We start from the raw sequence: 27,698 nt of genomic DNA on the forward strand, positions 1-27,698 counted from the left end.
AAGGAACTCTGTCCTGTCTCTTTGTGAAAATGGATGAAGAAAATATTTTAATCTAAATATGATATGTGCAGTGATTTTTAAGAGAAAGAAAATACAGAATGATCATTGTGGTTTCATTTCAGGGATTCTTCACTGGTTAATATTTGAAGGAAATAGGAATATTAGAAAGAAAAACATAAACATTATATTTGAATTAATTTGTTTATTTTAATTGGAGGTTAATTACTTTACAATATTGTGGTAGTTTTTGCCATACAGAAACCTTATTTTAAAAAATATTTCTCATTCTATGGAAGAAAAAATAAAAATGTAACACTATTGATTGTTTACAAACTCTATGAGAAAAATATGAATAATATGGAAGTGCTTTCATAGTAAAAATGTGTGATGAAAAAAATCCTTAAACCTCATACTTGAAGATGAAGTATTTGAATATATTCCCATAGTATAGGAATGATTCATATAGGACCTTTACTGTACCTTCTATTCAACATTGAAAGTAAAAGCCTGCAGTGTAAAAATAAGTCATTAAAAAAAATGCAACTGCACCTGGAGAAAAGAAATAAAATGTGACTATTTATAGTTCTAATAGCTCTTTTTATTTTAAAAATCTAGAGGGATATATATTTGAAACAATAAAATTAATATATAATATCAGGGAAGTCATTGGACATAAGATACACCTGTAAACCTCTGAGTTTTATTTTGTTTATTTCTGCTGCAGAGCAAAAATTACTAAAAATTTAAAAAATAAAGATGACATTTACAAAAGCATGGCTATTAAATACCCGTATTTCTCTAAGATTTCATTATTGAAAAATGTAAAACATGCTAAGTGGATTTCCTTGGCAGTTCAGTGGTTGGGACTATGCTCCCCAGTGTGAGGGGTGCAGGTTGGATTCCTGGTCGGGAAACTAATATTCCACATGCCACCTGGCACGGCCAAAAATAAATAAATAAATAGAAAGAAATTAAGAGAAAACCTATATTATTGGAAGGATAAAGCATAGTACTGATTGGAAGAGTCAATATTGCAAAGATGACTCTCTGAAATTTATTTTAAAGATTAAATGCAGTCCCAAGCAGTTTTTTAAAGCAGCTTTATTGATATGTAACTTACACAGCCTAAAATCCATCCATTTAAAGTGTACAATCAGTGATTTTAGATATATTTTTAATTTGCAATGATCACCACTATCAAAATCTAAAAAGTATTCATCATTGTTCAGTTAGCATTAATTTCCTATCCCCACCTCCCCACAGATTTTGGTCATCACTAATCTGCTTCTGGTCTCTTCTTTTTTTTCTTATTTTTGATATTTCATGTAAATAATGTACCATGTGATCCTTTAAAATGTTTGATTGCTGTAAATATATTGTTGAGCAAAAAAAGCCAGACATTGAAGGAATGATATCTGTACTTTCTGATGTGCATATTAAATTTCAAGAGTTTTGTTAAGAAAACTTCCATTATTATAAAAAAGAATATAATGCATTTTGAAGTTTATGCAATCATACTATTATTTCCATTTAATAAGAGATGAAGTTACCCAACAGCAGCCAAACTTACTTTTTAATTCTCAAGCTTGTGCTTGCAAGTATACAAATTTGGGAATTCACAGTCATCTGACTTTATGTTCCCCGAGGATAGCACTGCACAGTTTCCTTTCTCAGGTGGGAAGTCTGATATTCTGTAATGGAAAGCATTGCATAATTCTGTTATGATATATGAGGACAGCTCATGAAGTTATAACATTTCTGTATAACAGTAATAAAAAAGATATTTTAAAAGTGGGTAATGGTGTTTTTAACATAATTTCAGGCAGAGTTTGTTATTAGGAAAATGAAATACTGAGTATCCCATTTTCTAATATTTCTATCAACATTTTATTCACTTTAAAGATCTTCCTTCATCATTGTGTAATTCAACCAAAACAAATGCTTTAATAATCTTAAAATATTTATTTTTAATATGTTCCTCCTCTATATAGTATTGCTTTTAAAAACTTACTGTAGTTTGCAAGTTGAGCCATTTTGCCACATCCACGGATGACCACGGCCTTCACGAAAGACTGGAATCCATGACACAATTGATAGGGACTTCAGAAATTTCTACACAAAAGTATTTTCGTTTAATCACTATGGAAGATTTTATTAATTATTAAAATGCAAATAGTGTGCTCTTTCATAGGATCCTGAGTTTTCTGAACAAGATGAGAGTGTTAGAATCTAATCTAACACTATAAATATAAAGGTGAAAGTTTTAATATTTGTCAAAGCATTAACAAATGTCAGGACTTGTGATTAAAAATAAACTCAAACATTTATGTTATCAGTTTCATTGCTTTTCTCATGTTAATAAGGAAAAGTCTGATTCATGCAGTTTAATTGCTACCCATGATGTCAAATTAAACATAGCAAGGTTTTAAATGTTTTCAGATTCTGTGACATTCATTTTTCCAGATACTGTGATTATATCACTGGATTTCACTACTATATTTCTCAGAGTTTCAGTCTTAGAAGAAAAATAAGGGATTGAAATTGAGAAAAAAAAAGTGACACGAAAGACAAAGTTTGGTTTTCTGGGACCCACACCATTCTTTGCCTAGATGAACCCCAAATCAATCTTTTTCTGTATTGCTGGAATCCAGCAGATAAGATAGAGTGTCAAAGATTCATTTCTCTCTGCTCCTCCCCATTAAGTACAACTGTAAACGTGGGAACTAATGAAAGAACAATAATGGAGGACTCTGAAAGGTGGAAAGAGAATGGTGATATGGTTGGAGACTTAACAGCAGCTTAACTTTCATGTAATCTCTCATCACTTTCCAGGATGAGAGAACAAGGGAACAACAATTAGGGGCATCTTATATCTTTACTAAAAGAAGAAAATGACCTAGACCTCCTAAATGACTCACCAACCTAGCTGTAGGAGGGGGCACAGATAAGCCATTCCATTCTTCCAGTGTGTTGAGGGGAATCCTGTCGACAATATCACGTGAGCCTTACAAAGTGTCCGTCAGGACACCTGCTAACAAGAAGCAGTTAGAGGAAGTTCTTCTCCTGCTTCCACAAAGAGAACTAGAGTGGGGAGGCAGGGATGGAGGTGGGGCCAGCAAAGAGGATCCCATGACTAAAAGTTCTGAACCTAGGAAGCCTCTTTTCCTTAAGGGCATAAGACTCCATCTCCACTCAGAGACATTGGATAGAATGGATTTTAAATGTTATATTTACATAATGAACTATGGAAATTAACAAATTTCACATAAATGCAAGAATATGAATGAATTACAAAACTAGTACATGGAGGGTGCAGAGACTGAACGAAGAATGCATATAGTGTGGTTCTATGTACATGAAAAGCAAAACATGCAAAGAGATTCTATAACATCAAAGTCATGACAGTGGTTAAATAAGGAGGACACAGAATGATGAGAAATTACAGAGAATAGGCTGCTGGAAAGTGAAAACTTCTAATCCATGATCTGATGTGTAATTACATGGTTCTATTTACTTTGTGATCTTTATGAAAATTTATGATATGTATACTTTCCTTGATATATGGTAAAATTAAATAGCACAGTTTGTTTTAGAATATAATAGCACTTGAAGAAGCATGGTTTTCAGTGAAAAAGCAAATGGAAATAATTAAGCATGCATTAATAGGATAAAAACATAAATAAAATATCATAAATTTGTATTCCATTGTTTATGAAACAATAGGCCTTAAACAAACTGCAAATACAAACAAAAACACAAGTGAATTCTAACAAATATAGTATTGACTGAATCAAGCCTTTAACAAAGTGTTGGAAACATTTGATATCTTACCAGTTCCTCTTCATTATCTAAATAAAGCAGAGTAGAGTTCTTAGAAGCACAGGCTGTCAAACTCCCATTCCATGTTTTTGCTTCAAAGATGATATAATAGCAGTTGTTGGAATATGTAAACCAGTCTTTTGGAAAACGACCACAATGGTCTTCTGAGGAAAGATTGTGAATTACTAGCCAAAAAAAATTGAATTTTATAAAATAAAAGAAACTACATATATGCATAGATATAAACATATCTATGTATATACATGCTTATAAAACATATATATATATATATATGCACCCTCAAGGCTGGTACATATTAAACAAACCAACACATACATTCACAGAAAGAGTCAGTCTCTCATAAGCCAATTTATGTCTCCATATAAAGCAAACACATAGAAATACCCACTCTTTACACGTCCTGAGTATCAAGAAATGAAACCTCTGTTTTAGAATAGCAAACTTATTTGCCTTTTATTATATTATAGCAGAAGGAAATTAGAACCAATTGTCAACAAAGCATATGGTGATCATATTGTGGCACAGACAGAAGCATTCTCCTATAATCATTACTTATAAATATTTGTTGCTCCATTTCACAATTTATGTTCTATGCTATAATCTATTCTTATTTTCATTAGCCTAAGATAGAGACAAAATACCAACTGTATATATGCCAGAGCTTTAAAATTATTGTGTACCTTTCTGGAGCCTTGTTATCCAAGAGGAGTTATTCTGTTTCTGTATTAGAGCAGCTACAAAATTAATCATTACAAAAGTTAATATTGCTCTAAATAAATCATAACGGTTTTAGTTTATGAGTCTAAAATTTGGTTAATTGCTTAAGATTAAATAATCTAAACTAAAACTGACTCTACCAAGAAAAATCAATTAAGCAATGAAGATTTGATGGAAAAGAAGAAATTAAAAAACCAAAAGGAACAGATGCCACCACCTCTTACAGTATTTGGTTTAACCAATCTCAAGAACTGATTTGTGTTTCTCAATATAGTCTTTCAGCTTCCTAAAGTCTGTGTTTGAGTTATGAAATCAGAAAAACATATATATATATATATATATATACATGTAAACCTATATATAAATATATACATATATATATATATAATGTTCTCTAGAATCATTGTGTTATTTATACTTTGGACAATCTGAGAATAGCTATTCCACATTTAGGCTGAACGCACATATTAAAATAAGAGTTTTATTCCATCATATGATTTTTGAGAGGCACTGATGATCATTAAAGTGAAAAGTTCAATCACAATTTCAAAAATATACTTACGTGGAATAAAAGTTATCACTCTCACTAGAGTATACATCAAGACAAAACAGATGATTCCCAGGATCACAGCAACAATCTCCTCTCGAGGTGACCATAAGCCTGCAGGGAGAGAAAAGGAAACACTGAGAAAGGAGCGATGGAGACAGTTGTTTTAGAAGAACAAAAGATCCCACATCTGTGAGAATTCATAGACATCAACTTGGACCTCAAATCCATATGAAACATTGTAATCCTCCTCTCAGAATATATACATTTTCAGCAAATATAACACTTCACAAGTTGTATATCAAAGACTATAAATTACAACAATGCTGGAATAGACAGGCTCCTCTGTCCATGGGATTTGCCAGGGATCCAACCCATGTCTCCTGCATTGGCAGGTGGATTCTTTATCACGAAGCCACCAGGAAGTTCATACTAGAGTACTGTATTTCAAAATCAAGCTCTGATCTTCATAAATAAAAAGTATATGAGCTATTAAATTCTCACACTTGCACTGGTAGCTCCTGTCATTCCATTGAGGATAGTGAGAAGCATTTTGAAATTTTAATTCCATGTAGGTTTTCTCCTGCTCAGTGACTAAAATGAAACTTGGCGTGCTCTTACCTCTAACTTGCTGTTTCCTGGAGTCCTTAGCCAGATTTGGTTCTGGGTAGTTTTGCGTTTGATTGTTCATCTCTGCAGCTGTGTAATGTCAAGGATGGCGCTATATGAAAACTGTACCTAGGTAGTTAATAAATGGTGTATAAAATCACAAGAAGCCTGGAGTGGGTGGTGTGTGAGACGAGTGACAGCACTCATTTTGCAGTTAAGCAAGGTGCATGTTTGGTTCTCCTTTCCACAGGGTGTTAGTAAGTGTTTCAAGATAGACTAAGTTTTAAAAATGATATTCTATGTTTGAAATAATGCTATTCATCATTGGAACAATGAAATTAATAAATTGGTGAAAAATAAAGTTCATAAAGAATAATGTCCTTATCAATTTACAGTTAATTTGCAAAGAAACATTTTTAAAACTGTTACAGTAACTATGTTGAAATTAAAATGCCATACTGGAAAAAACAGATGCACCAATATGCCAATTTTTGTGATAACTTTAGAACCCATTAATGGTTAAGGATTGAGCCTTCTAAAGAAGAGAGAATAATAGTATTGGCATATGAAATATTTCCTGCACTAAACTACTTTAATTAGTGGTATCATTTATTAAAAGAAAATGAAGTGCTCTAAAATAGTTTTATTTTATTTTGAATGACTGCAAGTTCTTTGAAATCATTAGAAGTTTAGAGAAATGTTTTGCATGTTAAAAATGTTACATGACATATTAAACTATCCAAAGCTTAGTAAACAATAAAAATAAAATAATATTAACAAGATTTTAAAATAATTACTTTACAAAAGTAATTAGCAATTGATAATGGCTGAGATATGAAATCATAAAATGATAAATAAAAGTGTCAATCAATTATGGAAGAGCGATACTGACACAAACTTCCAGAAAAATCCTATAGGTGTCAAATCAATGAGGATAGCTTTAGCTGTATCAGCAATTAAATGTCAGATAATGCACATTAATAATTCTGTCACTGGAGTCAGTAGTTAGTGAGAACTAGAATTATTTCTGGCTTTGAAGTGTACAAGGTGTGACCTTTAAAAATTATTTAGTATGTAGAAACTAGTTTGCAAATCCAAAATTTTAATAAAATATGTATTATATAGATCATATAAAAGTAATATTAAATTTTATATTTTATTTTATTATTTTAATATAATTGCCATAATACCATTCATATCAGTCAGGAAAATGTAACAATTTCTTAGACAGGATCTCTGTATCTGTGTCATTTATCTTTCTTATTCAATGTTTTGTTCAAAGTTTTAAAAAGCATTTGGTTGTTTATAATTGGATTTAAATTACGATTTTATTGAAGCTGCATCAGTCTTATTTTTATTAAAACTCAACTGCCTTTATTCTATCTAGATTTATGAAGAATTACACTGGCCTTTCACAATTCCATGAATCCCCTTTAAGAAGGATGACTTGGGAGAATGGCATTAAAACATGTATAATATCATATAAAAAAAAGAATTCAGGACACACAAAAATAAATTTGAGTAGTTCATCAAAAAAAAAAATAACTTTCATAAAACTGAAAAAAAATAAAATAAAAGCATTAATTCAACAAGTTAAAAAAAAAGAACCTATTCTTAAAAGCTGAGTGAAATGTTTAATGACATATGTAAAGATATCTCTATTGATGACAAAGTACAGCAGTAACTGCTCCTTGTCATAGTGATTATGAGATTTCACTTTAAATTGCATTGATTTAGAAACTCATTTACACATGTGTATATGCACTTGAATAATAAACAGGCAAGAATTTGAATATTTTACAAAATCCTCCATAATATTTCATATTTTATGCTTACATAATTCTCAGAATTATTCAAATAAACCTACTAATATATCCTTGATTTGGCTACATATCAATTGTCCCTAAATTGAACCATATCTAGGCATGGGTAACCTCCTACCAAATGAGATGAGAAATTACAAAGGAGAGAGACACGTACCTTCTGTATGCCAGAGTCCTGACTCCTCTTGTGGGTGACCAAGTTACTGTAGTAAACAGTATTTGTGGTCTTCACAGACTGCCCTGTGAAGGCCCACAGTGAAGCAATAGTAGAAAAAGTAGATTTCTCATCAACATGTCAAAAAATTTAAACAGGAAATTCTTACACTTGAGTATTTTCAAGACAATTTATCTCATGACACAACTCCAGAATATAGGAGAATTTGGGTGTGTAGTGTGTCATTTAGTCTGCCCTTTGGTACGTGCCTCTGAGAAGTTTTTTTCATTTTCTAAAAGATACTGGGGAAAAGATGACTATACCTTTAACTTGTTAACTTGTTTTTATCTCAATCACACATACTACAAACTTAGGCTTTGCTAAGGGTGCCTTCAATGTTTTAAGTTCTACTTTTATATAAAGTTTCTAAATCTTGGCATTGTATTTTTCATTTCCTTATACTCTCATGTTTTCATTCCTGTTGTGGAATAAGTCATAATTCTATTAACAATATTTGTCACTAGGGCTTCCCACTTATAGCTAGTGGTAAAGAACCCTCCTGCCAGTGCAAGAAACAAAAGACATGTGGCTTCAATCCCTGGGAAGATCCCCTGGAGCATGTCATGGCAATCCACTTCACTATTCTTGCCTGAGAATCCCTATGGAGAGAGGAATCTGGTGGCTACAGTCCATAGTGTCACAAAGAGTCAGACACGACTAAACCGAATTAGTACATACAATACATCATGAATTCAGAAGATTTACTACATGGCATTACATATTTCTTTTCCTTATATTAGCATTATGTCTTTTTGGTTGTAATGAAAACAATCATAATCTGTTAACAGTAGTTATTTAAGGGTTGTTGTTTTTCAGTTGCTAAGTAGTGTTGGATAATTCACATCCCCCCACCCCCATGAACTGTAGCATTCAAGGCTTCCCTGTCCTTAACTATCAACCTTTGCTCAGACTCATGCCCAGTGAGTCAACGATGCCATCCAACCATCTCATGCTCTGTTTGTTTCCACAGTTTGTTGTGATCAACAGAATAAAAGGCTTTGGCATAGTCAATAAAGTAGAAGTAGATGGTTTTATGGAACTCTCTTGCTTTTCGATGATCCAGCAGATGTTGGCAATTTGGTCTCTGGTTCCTCTGCCTTTTCTAAATCCAGCTTGAATATCTGGAAGTTCATGGTTCACATACTGTTGAAGCCTGGTTTGGAGAATTCTGACCATTACTTTGCTAGCATGTGAGATTAGTGCAACTGTGCAATTGTTTGAACATTCTTTGGCATTGCCTTTTTTTGGAATTGGAATGAAACCTGACCTTTTCCAGTCCTGTGGCCACTGCTGAGTTTTCTAAATTTGTTGGCATTTTGAGTGCAGCACTTTCACAGCATCATCTTTTAGGATTTGAAATAGCTCAACTGGAATTCCATCACCTCCACTAGCTTTGTTTGTAATGATGCTTCCTAAGGCCCACTTGACTTTGCATTCCAGGATGTCTGGCTCTAGGTGAGTGATCAACCATCATGGTTATCTGGGTCATGAAGATATTTTCTGCATATTTGTTTTGTGTATTCTGTCACCTCTTCTTGATATTTTCTGCTTCTGTTAGGTCCATACCATTTCTGTCGTTTATCGTGCCCATCTTTGAATGAAGTGTTCCCTTGGTATCTCTAGTTCTCTATTACTCACATCCTAGAATTATAGCTATTGAAACATTTATTAGAGATGTCACACAATGTAAAATATACTAATGTTTATTTTTAAAATTTGAAGCAGTTATATCTACTGCTGTCATACACTTTGCTGTTTTCAATTAAATAATGTTATACATGTCAGGTTCTTTGTTATATGCCAAAATATGAGTTTAATCTGAAGAAACTGCCCTCCATGCAGGAGACGTGGGTTCGATCCTTGGGTTGGGAAGATCCACTAGAGAAGGGAATGACTACCCACTCCAGTAATCTTGCCCAGAGAATTCCGTTGACAGAGGAGTGTGGCAAGCTACAGTTAATGGTGTTGCAGAGTCAGATACAACTGAGGAGTACATTTTCATTTTCACTTTCTCTGGCATTTAACTTTAATAAAATCTATGTTCAAAAAAAAAATCTATGTTCAGACAACATACAGCAAAGATAAAATTACTCAAAACACTAAAAGTAGTTTGAATTTACTTTTTATGATATGAATGTATCGATTTGTAACTATGTCTATTAATGGCCATACTTAGTGACCTAAGAGAGGGAAATAAATTGGAAGTCAATAACAAGTGAAAATGTCCTTTTAACCTAATAATAAGATCAATTCATTTTCAAGGAAGTTTTTTAAATGGAGAGAAATTACCAACTGACTCTATATAAAGGAAATATTTAGGGTCTTCTAAAGAAGGAACTCTTAATCTAGGTAAAATTTTATAAGACGATTTGAAGAAAAGAACTTGTGTGACTACATCCAAATAGATATTGAGAGGTAAAATACTAATGATAAAATTTCAAATTGTAAACATATATTTGTATTAGAATTCAAGGGAGCGAATACAGCATGAGCAGTAAATAAAAGTAGAGAATAAATATATGCTTTCATTGTTTGAGAAGTGGGTGAAACTACTAACTTGGACTTTATTGAGTAAAGAATACAAGCTGCAAAACGTAGGGCACGAATTAAGCTAAGGCATATTAAATGAATACATTCTTACAGATAAGTGTAAAAAATATTTATTTTGAAAAATAAGAAAAAATAAAGTACAATTCAAAGAAACAATATATTGTACTTAAAAATTAATTATATATACTTACATACAAATAAAATATATAAAGTTTACAATAATTTTAAAATTAGGTTAAATATATATGAAATAGCCTTCCACTTCTAAGAAGGTTCATAATTTAAAACATTTCGTTTAATACAGCTATATATATAGAAGAGTTATTTTCACAACTGCTGTCCTAGTTACAATTTTTTTAGAAATAAAGAGGAAATTTAAAAGGATGAAAAATGATATGATGCAACACAAGATGGAAGAACTAATAAAGTGAATGTGCTGTCACAATACAAGGAAGAACCTTGTTAGAAAAGATGAAGCATGTTTCATAACAATATACCGAGGATCCAAGCCATTAGCAATTACAAAAAAACTGCATGTACTTAATAGTACAAGTTCAACAGAGATTTGAGAAAAGTATGTAGGTTAAATAATCATAAATGGAAATTTAAGCAATTACTTCTCACTGCTCAACTGGCAAGCAGATATACCAGTAATGCTACAGATAGACCTGAACTAGACAATTAACCAAAATATTTGTGCACACACACACTTATATACTCGTATAGAATACTCACACTTTTAATTGCACTAAAATTTTCCAAAAATTCACTATATGTTCATAATCCTGATTACATGAATATGAAGTATTTAGAACTGTAGTCTCACTATAACAGCCATAAGTCAAGTTTGGCAGATGGACACTTGAAATGTGAGTATTCAAAAGTAATTTTTAATTTATTATAAAAAAATAAAAATTTAAGATTTCCTCCTCATTCACACCAGCCGCATATAATAGAGATATAGATTGCTTCCGGATTCATAGAAATTCTTTACAATCTAAGCTAGAAGGTAATAACCAAAAATGTGAAAACCTTTATCTAGTTTTAAGTTCAGTTACACATTTATAAATAACATATGAACCAAAGAAAAATCCACAAAGTTCTCAATTTTTATATGATTTTAAAGGAAAGTGCAATAGTAAAATCTGCCTTGTGAAATATCGATTGCCTTAAATGCATACATTGCAAACAAAAAAATAAGCAAGAATAAATTTGAGGAGGTGCCACTAGAAACTAAAACTTAAAAAGCAATCTGGGTGAAATTAAATTCAAGTATAGTCCAAATAGGAGAAGGCAATGGCATCCCACTCCAGTACTCTTCTTGGAAAATCTCATGGATGGAGGAGCCTGGTAGGCTGTAGTCCATGGGGTCGCTAAGAGTTGGACACGAATGAACGACTTCCCTTTCACTTTTCACTTTCCTGCTGGAGAAGGAAATGGCAACCCAATCCAGTGTTCTTGCCTGGAGAGCCCCAGGGACGGGGGAGCCTGGTGGGCTGCCATCTATGGGGTCACACAGAGTTGGACACGACTGAGGTGACTTAGCATAGTCCATATAAAGAAGTAAAAGGAAAATAAATGATGCAAAATCATGACAAAGAAAGCAAGTACATTAGAAAGGAATAAAATGGTCAATGTCATTTTCACTTGAAAGGCAGTATAATTGATAAAATATGTTTAAAGAAAAGATGAGAAGACATAAATCTTTTACATCTATAATAAATATGACAACACCATTATTGTTTTTACAGATGTTAAATAGATAAGAAAACCATACTATGAATATATTCTACTATCTATATGAAATGCCTAAAAACTGCAATTTACCAAATGCAGTACAACTTGGATCCTGAATAAACTTAACATGTGTTAAAGATATGGCATTCATTGTATAAAGTTCCTACAAAAAAAGTTCTAGAAACTCTAATGATAACAGTAGTGAATAATAACACTTAAAATTATACCAGGTCTTTCACAAAGTCTCCAGGTAAGATTAAAAAAAAAAAAAAGGAATGCTTCCCAATAGAGCCTTGAGAACAAGACTTGTCAGCTTACATAATATTAAGGAACTCAGTCCTGTCCCTTTGTGAAAATTGATGAAGAAAATATTTTAATCTAAGTATGATACATGCACTGATTTTAAGAGAAAGAAAATACAGAATGATCATTGTGGTTTCATTTCAGGAATATGTTTGACTGGTTAATATTTGAAGTAAATAGGAATATTTGGAGGAAAAACTTTATAAACTTTATTTTTAAAATTAATTAATTTATTTTAATTGGAGGCTAATTACAATATTGTGGTAGTTTTTGCCATACATAAGCATTATTTAAAAAAAAATTCATTCTATTGAAAAAATATAAAACTGAAACACTACTGATTGGTTACAAAATTTATGAGAAAAAATAAATAATATGGAATTGCTTTCGTAGTAAAAAAGTATGATCAAAAAATCCTTAAACCTAATACTTGAAGATAAAGTATTGGAATATATTCCCATAATATAGGAATGATACATAAAGGACCTTTACAGTACCTTCTATTTGACATTGAAGATAAAAGTTTGCAGTGTAAAAATAAGTCAAGAAAAAAACAAAGCAATTGCACCTGAAGAGAAGAAATAAAATGTGATTATTTATAGTTTCAATATCTGTTTTTATTTTAAAAATCCAGAGGAATGTAAATTTGAAACAATAGAATTAATACATAAAATCAGAGAGGTCAATGGACATAAGATCAGCCTGTAAACCTCTTTTTGTTGGTTTGTTTATTTCTGCTGCAGCAGCAAAAATTACTAAAAATGTAAAAAGCAATGATGACATTTACAAAAGCATGGCTATGAAATATCCATATTTCTCTAAGATTTCAATATTTAAAAATGCAAAACATGCTAAGCGGATTTCCTTGACAGTCAGTGGATGGGACTCTGTGCTTCCCAGCGTGGGGGGTGCAGGTTGGATTCCTGGCTGGGAAACTAAGATCCCACCTGCCACCTGGAGTGGCCAAAAATAATTAAATAAATAAAATAGAAAGAAATTAAGAGAAAACCTAAATTATTGGAAGGATAAAGCATGGTACTGATTGGAAGAATCAATATTGCAAAGATGACTCTCTTTACAATTTACTTTAAAGATTAAATGCAGTCCCAAGCAGTTTTTTAAAACAGCTTTATTGAGATGTGATTAACATAGCATAAAATTCATCCATTTAAAGTGTATAATCAGTTATTTTATGTACATTTCCAATTTGCGACCATTGCCACTGTCAAAATCTAGACAGTATTCATCAATGTTCAGCTAGCAGTCATTTTCTATCCCCACCTCCTCACAGCTCTTGGTCATCACTAATCTGCTTCGGGTCTCTCTTTTCTTATTTTTGATATTTCATGTAAATGGTCCTATACACCATGCGATCCTTTAGAAAGTTTGATTGCCATAAATATTGAGCAAAAAAGTCAGACACCAAAAGAATGATATCTGTACTTTCTGGTGTGCATATTAAATTTCAATAGTTTCTTAAAAAACTCTCATTATTAGAAAAAAGAATATAATGCATTTTGAAGTTTATGCAATCATACTATTATTTCCATTTAAGAGATGAAGTTACCCAACAGCAGCCAAACTTACTTTTTAATTCTCAAGCTTGTGCTTGCAAGTATACATATTTGGGAATTCACAGTCATCTGACTTTATGTTCCCCGAGGATAGCACTGCACAGTTTCCTTTCTCAGGTGGGAAGTCTGATATTCTGTAATGGAAAGCATTGCATAATTCTGTTATATATGAGGACAGCTCATGAAGTTATAACATTTCTGTATAACAGTAATAAAAATATATTTTGAAAGTGGATAGTGGTGTTTTTAACATAATTTCAGGCAGAGTTTGTTATTAGGAAAATGGAATACTGAGTATCTCATTTTCTAATATTTCGATCAACATTTTATTCACTTTCAGCATCTTCCTTCATCATTGTGTAATTCAACCAAAACAAATGTTTTAATAATATTATTAAAATATATTTGTAATATGTTCCTTCTGTATATAGTATTGCTTTTAAAAACTTACTGTAGTTTGCAAGTTGAGCCATTTTGCCACATCCACGGATGACCACGGCCTTCACGAAAGACTGGAATCCATGACATAATTGATAGGGACTTCAGAAATTTCTACACAAAAGTATTTTCATTTAATCACTATGAAAGAATTTATTAATTCTTAAAATGCAAATGATGTGCTCTTTATAGGATCCTGAGTTTTCTGAATGAGTGTTAGAATTTAATCTAACACTAAAAATACAAAGTTGAAAGTTTTAATATTTGTTGAAGCATTAACCAATGTCTGTATTTTTGATTAAAAATAAACTCAAACATTTATGCTTGTCAGTTTCATTGCTTTTCTCATGTTAATAAGGAAAAGTCTGATTCATGCAGTTTAATTGCTACCCATGTTGTCAAATTAAACATAGCAAGGTTTTAAATGTTTTCAGATTCTGTGACATTCATTTTTCCAGATACTGTGATTATATCACTGCATTTAGCTACTATTTTTCTGAGTTTCAGCTTTAGAAGGAAATTAAGGGATTGAAATTGAGAAAATAAGTGACATGAAAGACAAAGTTTTGCTTTTCTGGGACCCACACCATTCTTTGCCTAGATGAACCCCAAATCAATCTTTTTTCTGTATTGCTGGAATCCAGTGGACAAGACAAAGGGTCAGAGACCCATTTCTCTCTGCTCCTCTCTGCTAAGTACAACTGTAAACATGGGAACTAATGAAAGACACAAGAACGGAGAACTCTGAAAGGTGGAAAGAGAAGGGTGATGTGGTTGGAGACTTAACAGCAGCTTGACTCTTCAGTAATCTCTCATCACTTCTCCAGGATGAGAGAACAAGGTGAGAGGTTAGGGAACAACAATTAGGGGCATCTTCCCCCAAAGAAGAAAATGACCTAGACCTGCTAAAAGACTTAGCAGCCTAGCTGTAGGAGGGAGCACAGATAAGCCATTCCATTCTTTCAGTGTGTTGAGGGGAATCCTGTTGACAATGCCATGTGAGCCCTACAAAGTGTCCATCAGGACACCTGCTAACAAGGAGCAGTTAGAAGAAGTTCTTCTCCTGCTTCCACAAAGAGAACTAGAGTTGGGAGGCTGAGATGGAGGTGGGGCCAGCAAAGAGAGTCTCATATCTAAAAGTACTGAACCCAGGAAGCCTCTTTTCCCTGAAGGCATAAAACTCCATCTCCACTCAGAGACACTGGATAGAATGGATTTTAAATGTTATATTTACATAATGAGTAATAGACATTAACAAACACCATGTAAATGCAAGAATATGGATGAATTGCAAAACCAGTACATGGGAGTGTGCGGAGATTGAAAGAAGAATGGATACTGTTTGATTCTATGTACATGAAGAGCAAAAACATGCAAAGAGATTCTATAACATCAAATGCCACAACAGTGGGTAAATAAGGAGGACACACAAGTGATGACAAGTTACAGAGGATGGGGTGCTGGAAAGTTGAAACTTCTAATCCACGATCTGATGTGTAATTACATGGTTCTATTTATTTTGTGATCTATATGAAAATGTATGATATGTATACTTTCCTTGATATATATTAAAATTAAATAGCACAGTTTATCTTAGAATATAATAGCACTTGTAGCAGTGTGGTTTTCAGTGAAAAGCAAGAATGGAAATAATCAAGCATGAATTCATAGGATAAAATATTAATAAAGTATCATAGAGTTGTATTCCATTATTTAGTAAAATAACAGGCCTTAAACAAACTACAAATACATACAAAAACACAAGTGAATTCTAACAAATATAACACTGACTGAATCAAGCCTTTAACAAAGTGTTGGAAACATTTGATATCTTACCAGTTCCTCTTCATTATCTATATAAAGCAGAGTAGAGTTCCTAGAAGCACAGGCTGTCAAACTCCCATTCCACGTTTTTTCTTCAAAAATAATATAATAGCAGTTGTTGGAATATGTAAACCAGTCTTTTGAACGACCACAATGGCATTCTGAAGAAAGATTGTGAATTACTAGCCAAAAAATATTGAATTTTAGAAAATAAAAGTCAATTGACATATATGCATGCTGCTGCTGCTGCTAAGTCATTTCAGTCGTGTCCGACTCTGTGCGACCCTATTGATGGCAGCCCAACAGGCTCCCCTGTCCCTGGGATTCTCAAAGTAAGAATACTGGAGTCGGTTGCCATTTCCTTATTCAATGCATGAAAGTGAAATGTGAAAGTGAAGTCGTTCAGTCATGTCTAACTCCTAGTGACCCCATGGACTGCCGCTTACCAGGCTACTCCATCCATGGGATTTTCCAGGCAAGAGTACTGGACTGAGTTGCTGTTGCCTTCTCCAACATATATGCATAGATATAAACATATATATGTATATACATGTTTAGACAATGTATCTATGCATCCTCAAGGTTGGTACATATTAAACAAACCAACACATACATTCACAGAAAGGGTTAGTCTCTCATAACCCAATTTATGTCTCCATATAAAGCAAGGACACAGAAATACCCACTTTACACATGCTGAAAATCAAGAAATGAAACCTCTGCTTTAGAATAGTAAACTTACTTGTCTCTTATCATATTATAGCAGAAGGAAATTAGAACCAATTTTCAACAATTGTTGTATTGTTCATATTGATCATATTGTTGTATAGGCAGAAGCATTCTCCTATAATCATTACTTATAAATATTTGTTGCTCTATTTTCCAATTTATGTTCTACCCCATAATCTATTCTTATTTTCATTAGCCTAAGATAGAGACAAAATACCGACTGTATGTATGCCAGAGCTTTAAAATCATTAAGTACCTTTCTGGAGCCTTGTTATCCGAGAGGAGTTATTCTGTTCCTGTATTAGAGTAGCTACAAAATTAATCGTTACAAAAGTTAATATTGCTCTAAATAAATCATAATGATTTTAGTTTCTGAGTTTAATATTTGGTTTATTGTTTAGGATTAGAGTAATCTAAAATAAAACTGATTTTACCTAGAAAAATTAATTAGGCAATGAAGATTTGGTGGAAAAAAAATATTTCAAAAACCAAAAGGAACAGATGCCACCACCTCTTACAGTATTTGTTTTAATCAATTAAGAATTAATTTATGTTTATCAATAAGTTCTTTCAATCTCCTAATACATGTTTTTGAGTTATGAAATCAGAATATACAAATATGTACCCTCTGCAAATATTCTGTGTTGTATATTTTTGACAGATTCAGAATTACCATTCCACATTTAGTCTAAATGCATATTTTTTAATGATAGGCACATTCTATAATATGTTTAGAAGACTGACCATCATCAAAGTGAAAAGTTCCCTTACAGTTTTTAAAAAATGTACTTACAGGGAGTAATAATGATCATTGTTATGACAGTGGACATCAGGACAAGGCAGATGATTCCGAGGATCCCAGCAATGAGCTTCTCTGGAGGTGATGGTGAACCTGCAGGGAGAGAAAAGGAACTACTGAGAAAGGAATGATGGGAGCAATTGTTTAGAGAGTAGACATAACACTGCTGCTGCTGCTAAGTCGCTTCAGTCATGTCCGACTCTGTCCAACCCCATAGACGGCAGCCTACACTAGAACCCATGTAAACAGAGAGTTATGTATATAAACTTGGACCCCAAACTCAATTTCTACAACTGTAGTCTTTCTCTCAAAATATACCATTGCATTTTCAGCAAATATAATGCTGCATTAGTTGTTGATTAAAGACTACAAATTTCAGCAATGCCAGAATGAAAGTAGTTCTCTGATTTCACATTAGATACCATACCCAATTTTAAGCTCTCTTCCTCAAAATGAAAAATATGTGAGCTTATCCCCTACTCCTTCTCCACACTTTTGCACCCCAACTGCATATCCTGGAACAGTTCCACCTAGTGACTGGTAATGTTTTACCTTTGGAATGGTAGTTCTCCTCATTCCCTCGAAGATTCTGAGAAGCATTTTGAAGATTTAATTCAGCATATGTTAATTCCTGCGGAGCTATTGAAATGGAACCTTTAGAGCCCTTAAGTTTTATTCGCTGTCTCTTTGAGTTCTTGACTCCCTTCAGTTCTGCATAGATTACTCCTTGGTTATTCATCTCTGAAGCTGAGTAATGTCAAGGGCTGTGCTCTAAGTGAACTGAGGAATGAGTGGTGTATATAAGACAAGAATCCTACTGCAATAACATGGGGCGGGGCAAAGAGCTTAGTGTTCACTTTGCAGCTGAACAAACTTAAAGCCTGGTTCTAAATTCCTTGGAACTTCAAACAAGGATTTCATGATAGAACACTTTTTAAAAAAAAGATATTTTATATTTGACAATATATTAGTGGTTAAACAATGAAAAGCAATAAATCAGGGAATAATAAAGAAGTTCATGACTAATAATATCCTTATTAAGTTAGATTCCACAGAAATATTTTAACAGCATTACAGTGCTTGTATTAAAATGAAAATATTGTGTATTACAACAGAGATTCAACTATAATTTTGATTATTTTGAAATCCAACACTGGTTATAGACCAAGTACTTTAAAGATGAGGATAAAGTTGGCATTTCCTGTACTAAATTACAGTATATGGTGACTTACATTTATTTATTAAAAAGGGTACCAAATGCTCTTTATTTTGAATGGTTGTGGAATTCTTAGAAAACTTTAAAAATTGAGGTACTACTTCATATATTGAAAAATATTACGTGACAAACTAAACATAACCTAAACAATATTAAAAATAAAACAATAGAAAAAGACTAAAAAATATTTATTTTACAAACCTAATTGATAATTGATTTAGTGACTAAGGTCTGAATTCACAAAATGATAAGCAAATATAGGACATTTATGGAAGAACACTGTTGGTTCAAACTTCCAGAAAGATCTTATAGATGTCAAAGTTAGTAAAGGTCATTTTATTTGTATAAGTGATGATAATTGCTTATAAAATCCAGAAAACATAGCTTAATAATTCAGTCAATGGGTGCATTAGTCAGAAAGATCTGGAAATTAATTATGGATTTGAAACTTAAAGAAGTGTGTTCTTTAAAAGTTATTTAGTGTCTAGTAACCTATATTATTAATCTAACATGGAAATAATATGTAATATATAATGCCTGTTACATTGAGTACTCAATCTGGTACCTATATGTTCTATAAATATTAGTTTTTAACTACTCTTTAAGTTACAATTTCTGTGTTACTATTTCTGATTCATATTAGTTAGAGCCTGGAAAGCAATTTGTTAAACAAGAGTGTCTTTAATTAGTATAGTACATCTTTTTTGAAATGTTTGTTCAATATTTTTAAAAATCCTTTCATTACTTACAGTTAAGATTATATTAGTATTTAGGAAGCTACTTCATCTCGATTTTTATTAAAAATAAAACTGATTTTATTCAATCTAAGTGCATATATAAAGAATTATGTTTGGCCTTTTTATGCAATGAATTCTTTCCCAAGAATCTATTTATAGAAGTTGAGAGAAATATATATTAACATATTATTATACAAGAAACCTACCTTCTACTGATTATAAAATCCCAAACTAGTTGTTCTCTGTCAAGATGCCTGCAGCTTTCACTTAAGATTATATACAAATCCAAATATGCACTTGACTAGCATTCTACAGACACTAATTTGAATACTTGGAGAAATCTTCCATCGTATTTGATATTTTATGGTTGTTTTTTACCCTGAGTTATTTTTTTAAAACTAATATTATACTTTGATTTTGTTGTATATTAACTATACTTCAGTTGCTTCACATCTAACATTTGCTAGTTCCCACTAAGTGAGATGGTCTAGTAGAGAGACAGGCGAGAAGGGACACATACCTTCTGTTGGCCAGAAAGTCGTGCATCCTTTAGTGGGGAGGTCAGGTTACCCTCATAAAAGAGGCCTGCTATAGCTGTGTAATAAAAGGAGAAATTTAAAAACATAAATCTAGGACAAGAATAAACAATGTCTGTGACCTTCGCATACTGCCCTTTGAAGGCTCAGAGTGAAGTGAGAGTGGAAAAAGTTGATTTGTCATCAATGTGTCACTTCAGGTTTGAACAGGAAATTCTCACATTTGGGCTATTTGAAGAGAGTTTAGCTTATCACACACCTCCAGAAAATAGGAAACTTTGGACTCCAATTGAAAGGACAGATGGACCTCTAAGTGTGCTATTTATATTTTCAATTTTCAAATGCCTCTGAGAAATTATTTCCATATTCTACAAGATCTGAGGACACTGAGGTTTAACCACCCATGCAGCTATCTTGCTTCCATCTCAATCATATACATTGCAAACTTAGAATACTTCAAGGTTTTCTTTTAAAACTAGATTGCTAAATCTTGGCAGTACATATGCCTTTTCCTCACATCCATTATTACTTCATTTCCATTGTCATTAAAGAAGTTCTATGAATCATAATCCCATTTTCAATAAATACTTAAAGATATTTGTCCCTAATTATTCTGAGAAATTACTGCATTGTCAACTATAGTGTACCTGGCACAGAGTCCATCATTTTCAAAATACCATCTCCCTTTCTCTGCCTTAGTTCTTACAAACTTTAATCTTGTTAAATAAATATTTTAATATATAAATTTCCTCTGATAAAAATAAATTCTCTTTGAAAGGATAAATATAAACAATATTAAATGTATCATCATGACATGGGTTGAGATATTAAATAACTACTCATCATATCAGATAACTCATCACTTCCCAGCTACCCTCCTTCAAACTTTACATTCTCATCTTCCCTTCTCTTTGTTATAATGAAGGAAGCATTAGTAATTTTAATTTTTATCCACCCATTCCTACCTTTAGAGACTAAATGAGTCATCACAGGCATGTCCACTGTTGATCACCATCAGTTTGTTTTACTTTCCTAGTTTCTTCCCACTTCTGTTTTCTCCTTAGGATTCACTTTGTTAGTCTTTACAATATGAAAAATGTCAGTTCTTACCCCCAAACTGAATCACCTTCAGACTACTTGCAATCCAGCATTTTCCTAAGTGCTCAAACCAGAAACCTAGGATGAAATTGAGGCAGGGTCATAGAGGTTTGTGATGTGACTAAGACTGGAAGAAAACTATTGGCAGTGTCAAGAGATGTCCAATATGCTGTCAGAGTAGGAAATGGAAACTCACTCCAGTATTCTTGCCTGGAGAATTCCATGGACAAAGGAGCCTTGTGGGCTACAGTAGGGTCACAAAGAGTCGGACACAAATGAGAGACTAACACACACATTAAATCGGTCATGAATTCATCCTCCAATCCTCAATCATGCCTAGTTGTCTATATTTCGCTAGGAATATTTATATCACAATATAAACCCAAGTCAAACTTTGCAGTTTAAGAAAAGGTAATTTTTAAACATATCTAACAAAACAATGGGAAGGGGAGGAAAAGAAGACATAAGCCACAAGATAAATGGCACATGCAAATGAAAATGATAAGAAAGCAGGTATAACAATACTCATATCAGATAAAATAGTCTTTAAAACAAATTTCATAATGAAAGACAAAGGATACTATGTAATGATAAGGAGATCAATATAAGAAAAGGATATTATACTTGTTAGCATATATACACCCAATATATTTAGGAGGACCTAAATACATAAAACAAACACCACAGACATAAAAATAATGATTGAAGGGAATACAATAATAGTAGGAACTTTTTAACACTGCATTGACATCACTGGACAGATCTTCTGGACATAAAATCAGTAAGGCAGCAGAGAATCTAAGTGACACAATAGAACTGATGAACTTAATTGATATCTACAGGACATTACATACAAAAAAACCCAGAATATCCTTTTAAGTGCACATAGAACATTCTCAAGGATAGACCACATACTAGAACACAAAATATGCCTTAAGAAATGTAAGGGGTAGAAATTATTTCACACATCTTTTCTGACCACAACTCTGTAAATAGAAATAAAATAAGAAATAAAATAAAAATGATAAAAGAATGATTACATGGAAGCTAAAAACATAATACTAAAACCCAATGGGTCAGCAATGAAATGAAAGAGAAATATCAGAAAAATACCTAGAGATAAATGATGATGAAAAGACAACCTTATAAAACCTATGGGACTGAGCAAAAGCAGTTCTAAAATGGAAGGTCATAGGGATACAGAACTTTCTTAAAGAAGAAAATCTCAAATATACAACCTAACCTACCACTTAAAAAAACTAGAAAAAGAGGGACAAACAAACCCAAAAGTCATCAGAAGGAAGGAAATAACAAAGATAAGAGAGGAAATAAATAAGAAATTAAAAGCAATGGAGGAAATAAAGTAAAGATAAAATTTTTTTTTGAGAATGTAAAGAAAATCAAGCCAAGTTCACCAAGAAGAAAAGAGAGCTCAAATTTAAAAAAAGAAATTACAAAATAAAAATGAGAAATAACAACCAATACCAGAGAAAATTTAAAAAAATAAGAAAATACTATGAATCCTTATGTCAACAAATTGGACAACCTAGAGGAAATGAACAAGTTTCTAGAAATGTACAACCTTACAAAGTGAGTTATGAAAAAAAGATAATTTGAAGAGCATGATCACTGGAAGTGAAATAGAATCTGTCACCTTAAAAAACTCCCTACAAGCAATAATTCAGGTCTGGACGGCTTCACTGGGGAATTTTACCAAATATACAAAGAAAAAATTTATATTAGTTCTTCTTGCATTATTCTAAAAGGCTGAAAAGGAGGGAACACTCCTAAAGACATTCTAAGAAGTCACCAGCATCCTGATGTCAAATCAGACAAAGATACTGAAAAAAAAAAAAAAAAGGAAAAAGAGAAAATTATTAAAGGCCAATATCCTTGATTAATTAATGTAAATAGAAAATTCCTCACAAAGTATTAGAAAAATGAATGCATCAATAAGTAAAGAGATCATATGCTATGATCGAATTAAATTCATTCCAGGGTCCCAAGAATGGTTCATCATATACAAATCAATTAACATGATACACCACAATAAAAAAAGAAAAGACAACAAACACTGATCATCTCAAAGATGAAGAAAAGTCTTTGATAGAATTCAACATCTATTCATGATAAAAACTTTCACCAAAGTGGGAAAGAGGGAACATGTCTCAGCATAAACTTTTTATAACAAATCCATAGTCAATATAATGCTCAACAATGAAAAGCTGAAAGCCATCCAGATAAAATCTAGGACAAGACAAGGGTGCCCATTCTCACCAATTCTATTCAATATAGTATTCAAAGTACTGCCAATAGCAGTCAGACAAGAAAAGCAAATAAATGATATCTAAATTGGGAGCTTAGCAGGTGGTGCATGAGACATAAGAGAAGCAGTTTTGCTTCTTGGGTTGGGAAGATCCCTTGGAAACAGCATGGCAACTCACTCCAGTATTTTGCCTGGAGAATTCCATGGAAAAAGGAGCCTGGAAGGCTACTGTTCATAGGATTGCAAAGTTGGACACGAGTGAAGGAACTGGGCACACATGCATTCAGATTGGAAAGGAAGAGGCAAAAATGTCATTATATGCAGATGACATGACACTATATATAGAAAACCCTAATGACTGCACACAAAACCCACTAGAACTAATAAATTCAGCAAAGTAGGAGGATGTAAAATTAATACATAGAAATCTGTTGCATTTCTTTACACTAACAATTAACTATCAGAAAGGTAAAGTAAAAATGATCCTGCTTTAAATGCATCAAAAAATACCCAATAATAAATATAACCATGGATGTGAAAGATCTAAAGGCTGAGAACTGTAAAATATTGATAAAAAGAAATATGATTTAAAGAAATGGAAAGGTGCTCTTGTATTGGAAGAATTAATACTGTTAAAATGGCCATACTACACCAAAGCAATCTACAGATTTAATGTAATTCATATCAAATTACCCATGACATTTTACACAAAACTATAGCAAATAATTCTAAAATTTGTATGGAACCAGGAAAGACCCAGTAATCCAGAGAAAAAAGAACAAATCTAGAGGCAGATCCTTCTCAGACCACAAAAAAATACTACAAAGCTACAGTAACCAGTGTGATACTGGCACAGAAGATACATGGATGAATGGAACTGAGCAGAGAGCACGGAAACAAACCCTCAAACCTACAGTTAATTAATCTTTCACAAAGGAGGCAAGAATAAACAACAGAGAACAAGTCTCTTCGGCAAGTGGCATTGGGAATCCGGACAGCTGAACGTAAATCAATGAAGTTAAAACACCCACCTTGAACCATTTATTGTGTTGTTCAGTCATTCAGTCGTACTCAACTCTTTCAAACCCCATGTACTACAGCATGCCAGGCTTTCCTGTCCTTCAGCATCGCTTGGAGTTTGTCCAAATTCATGTTCACTGAGCTGGTGATGCCATCCAACCATCTCATACTTTGTCGTGCCCTTCTCCTTCCGCCTTCAATCTTTCCCAGCATCAGGGTCTTTTCATATGAGTCAGTTCTTTGCATTAGGCAGCCAAAGTATCAGAGCTTCAGTTTCAGCATCAGTCCTTCAATGAATATTCATGATTGATTTCCTTTAGGATTGACTGGTTTGCTGTCCTCGCAGTCCAAGGTACTCTCAAGAGTCTTATCCAACACCACAGTTAAAAAGCATCAGTTCTTCGGCTCTCAACTTTCTTTATAGTCCAACTCTCACATACGTATGTGATTACTGGAAAAACCATAGCTTTGACCAGACACAGCTGTGTTGGTAAAGTAATGTCTCTGCTTTTTAATATAATGTCTAGGTTGGTCATAAGAAAGCCTTCCTTAATGAACAGAGCAAAGAAATAGAAGAAAATAGTAGATCTCTTGAGATGTCTTCAAGAAAATTAGAGATACCAAAGGAACATTTCATGCAAAGATGGGCACAATAAAGGACAGAAATGGTGTGGACTTAACAGAAGCAAAAGATATTAAGAGGACATGGGAATAACACAGAAGAACCATACAAAAAAGATCTTCATGACTCAGATAATCACAATAGTGTGATCACTTGCCTGGAGCCAGACATCCTGGAACACGAAGTCAAGTGGTCCTTAGGAAGCATCACTATGAGCAAAGCTAATGGAGCTGATGAAACTCCAGTTGAGCTCTTTCAAATCCTAAAAGATGATGCTGTGAGTGTGCTGCACTCAATATGCCAGCAAATTTGGAAAACAGTGGCCACAGGACTGGAAAAGGTCAGTTTTCATTCCAATCCCAAAGAAAGGCAATGCCAAAGAATGCTCAAACTACTGCACAATTGCATTCATCTCTCATGTTAGTAAAGTAATGCTAAAAATTCTCCAAGCCAAGCTTCAACAGTACGTGAACCATGAATTTCCAGATGTTCAGCTGGACTTAGAAACAGCAGAGGAACCAGAGATCAAATTGCCAACATCCGATGGATCATCGAAAAAGCAAGAGAATTCCAGAAAAGCATTTATTTCTGCTTTATTGACTATGCCAAAGCCTTTGACTGTGTGGATCACAACAAAATGTGGAAAATTCTGAAAGAGATTGGAATACCAGACCACCTGACCTACCTTTTGAGAAATCTGTATGCAGGTCAGGGAGTAACAGTTAGAACTGGACATGGAACAACAGACTGGTTCCAAATAGGGAAAGGAGTACATCAAGGCTGTATATTGTCACCCTGCTTATTTAACTTATATGCAGAGTACATCATGAGAAACACTGGGCTGGATGAAGCACAAGCTGGAATCAAGATTGCCGGGAGAAATATCAATAACATCAGATACACATATGACAACACCCTTATGGCAGAAAATGAAGAACTAAAGAGTCTGTTGATGAAAGTGAAAGAGGAGAGTGAAAAATTTGGCTTAAAACTCAACTATCAGAAAATTAAGATCATGGCACCTGGTCCCATTACTTCATAGTAAGTAGATGGGGAAACAGTAGAAAGAGTGACTGACTTTATTTTTTTGGGCTCCAAAATCACTGCAGATGGTGACTGCAGCCATGAAATTTTAATTTCATGTGTCTTTTAAGACACTTACTCCTTGGAAGAAAAGTTATGACCAACCTAGACAGCATATTAAAAAACAGAGACATTACTTTGCCAACAAAAGTCCATCTAGTCAAAGCTATGGCTTTTCCAGTAGTCATGTATGGATGTGAGAGTTGGAGTATAAAGAAAACTGAGTGTGGATGAATTGATGCTTTTGAACTGTGGTGTTGGAGAAGACTCTTGAGAGTCCCTTGGACTGCAAGGAGATCCAACCAGTCCATCCTAAAGGAAATTAATCCTGAATATTTATTGGAAGGACTGATGCTGAAGCTGAAACTTCAACACTTTGGCTGCCTGTTGCGAAGAACTGAATCATTTGAAAAGACCCTGATGCTGTGAGTGATTGAAGGTGGGAGAAGGGCATGACAGAGGATGAGATGGTTGGATGGCATCACCGACTCAATGGACATGAGTCTGAGTAAACTCCAGGAGTTGGTGATGGACTGGGAGGCCTGGGTGTGCTGCAGTCCATGGAGTCGCAAAGAGTCAGACATGACTGAGTGACTGAACTGAGGTTGGTCATAGCTTTTCTTCCAAGGAGCAAGTATCTTTTAATTTCATGGCTGCAGTTCACCATATGCAGTGATTTTTGAGCCCAAGAAAAAAAAATCTGTTACTATTTCCATTGTTCCCTCATCTATTTGCCATGAAGTGATGTGACAGGATGCCATGATCTTCATTTTTTGAATGTTGAGTTTTAAGCCAGCTTTTTTTTTTTAGTTTTTTTTTAAATTTTATTTTATTTTTAAACTTTACATAATTGTATTAGTTTTGCCAAATATCAAAATGAATCCGCCACAGGTATACATGTGTTCCCCACCCTGAAGCCCCCTGCCTCCTCCCTCCCCATACCATCCCTCTGGGTCGTCCCAGTGCACTAGCCCCAAGCATCCAGTATCGTGCATCGAACCTGGACAACTCTCCTCTTTCACTTTCATCAAGATGTTCTTTAGTTCCTCTTCACCTTCTTCCATAATGGTGGTGTCATCCATATATCTGTGGTTTTGATATTTCTCCTGGCAATCTTGATTCCAGCCTGTGCTTTCTCCAATCTGATATCTCACATGATGTACTCTGCATATAAGTTAAATAAGCAGAGTGACAGTATATAGCCTTGATGTACCCCTTTCCCAATTTGGAAACAGTCTGTTCTATGTCCAGTTCTAACTGTTTCTTCTTGATCTGCATACAGGTTTCACAGGAGACAGGTAATTTGATCTGGTATTCCCTTCTCTTGAAGAATTTTCCACAGTTTGTTGTGATCCACAAAAACAAAGGCTTTAGCACAGTCGGTGAAGCAGAAGTAGATGTTTTCTGGAATTCTCT

General features: G+C 33.5%; 2 protein-coding genes across 2 annotated transcripts; both read right to left on the reverse strand.

Annotated features, from left to right (window-relative positions):
* Window positions 1–1,262: 1,262 nt before the first annotated feature.
* On the reverse strand, window positions 1,263–5,795 carry LOC129641389 (NKG2-A/NKG2-B type II integral membrane protein-like). Its single transcript, XM_055566122.1, has 6 exons — window positions 5,726–5,795; window positions 5,120–5,218; window positions 4,521–4,574; window positions 3,832–3,983; window positions 2,012–2,112; window positions 1,263–1,691 (listed from the first exon to the last, which is right to left on the reverse strand). The coding sequence occupies exons 1-6, from the start codon at window positions 5,793–5,795 to the stop codon at window positions 1,574–1,576; spliced, it is 594 nt and encodes a 197-aa protein (XP_055422097.1). The 3' UTR covers window positions 1,263–1,573.
* Window positions 5,796–13,538: 7,743 nt separating this feature from the next.
* LOC129641390 (NKG2-A/NKG2-B type II integral membrane protein-like) lies at window positions 13,539–18,443 on the reverse strand. Its single transcript, XM_055566123.1, has 6 exons — window positions 18,257–18,443; window positions 17,699–17,797; window positions 17,162–17,215; window positions 16,189–16,337; window positions 14,366–14,466; window positions 13,539–14,048 (listed from the first exon to the last, which is right to left on the reverse strand). The coding sequence occupies exons 1-6, from the start codon at window positions 18,441–18,443 to the stop codon at window positions 13,931–13,933; spliced, it is 708 nt and encodes a 235-aa protein (XP_055422098.1). The 3' UTR covers window positions 13,539–13,930.
* Window positions 18,444–27,698: the final 9,255 nt, after the last annotated feature.

Source organism: Bubalus kerabau, chromosome 1 (genome assembly GCF_029407905.1).
Source record: "Bubalus kerabau isolate K-KA32 ecotype Philippines breed swamp buffalo chromosome 1, PCC_UOA_SB_1v2, whole genome shotgun sequence".
NCBI lineage: Eukaryota > Metazoa > Chordata > Mammalia > Artiodactyla > Bovidae > Bubalus > Bubalus kerabau.

Bases quoted from the DNA above. Each gene is read 5' to 3' on its own strand.
- LOC129641390 (XM_055566123.1), bottom strand. From the start codon at position 18,443: ATGAATAACCAAGGAGTAATCTATGCAGAACTGAAGGGAGTCAAGAAC. The intron at 17,216-17,698 runs GTAAGTACATTT...TTAATTTTGTAG, and splicing joins AATGATCATTATTACTCCCT to CTACTCTAATACAGGAACAG. The intron at 14,049-14,365 runs GTAAGTTTTTAA...TTTCCATTACAG, and splicing joins GGCTCAACTTGCAAACTACA to AATATCAGACTTCCCACCTG.
- LOC129641389 (XM_055566122.1), bottom strand. From the start codon at position 5,795: ATGAACAATCAAACGCAAAACTACCCAGAACCAAATCTGGCTAAGGAC. The intron at 3,984-4,520 runs GTACACAATAAT...ATCTTTCCTCAG, and splicing joins GATAACAAGGCTCCAGAAAG to AAGACCATTGTGGTCGTTTT. The intron at 2,113-3,831 runs GTAAGATATCAA...ACTTTTGTGTAG, and splicing joins TAGATAATGAAGAGGAACTG to AAATTTCTGAAGTCCCTATC.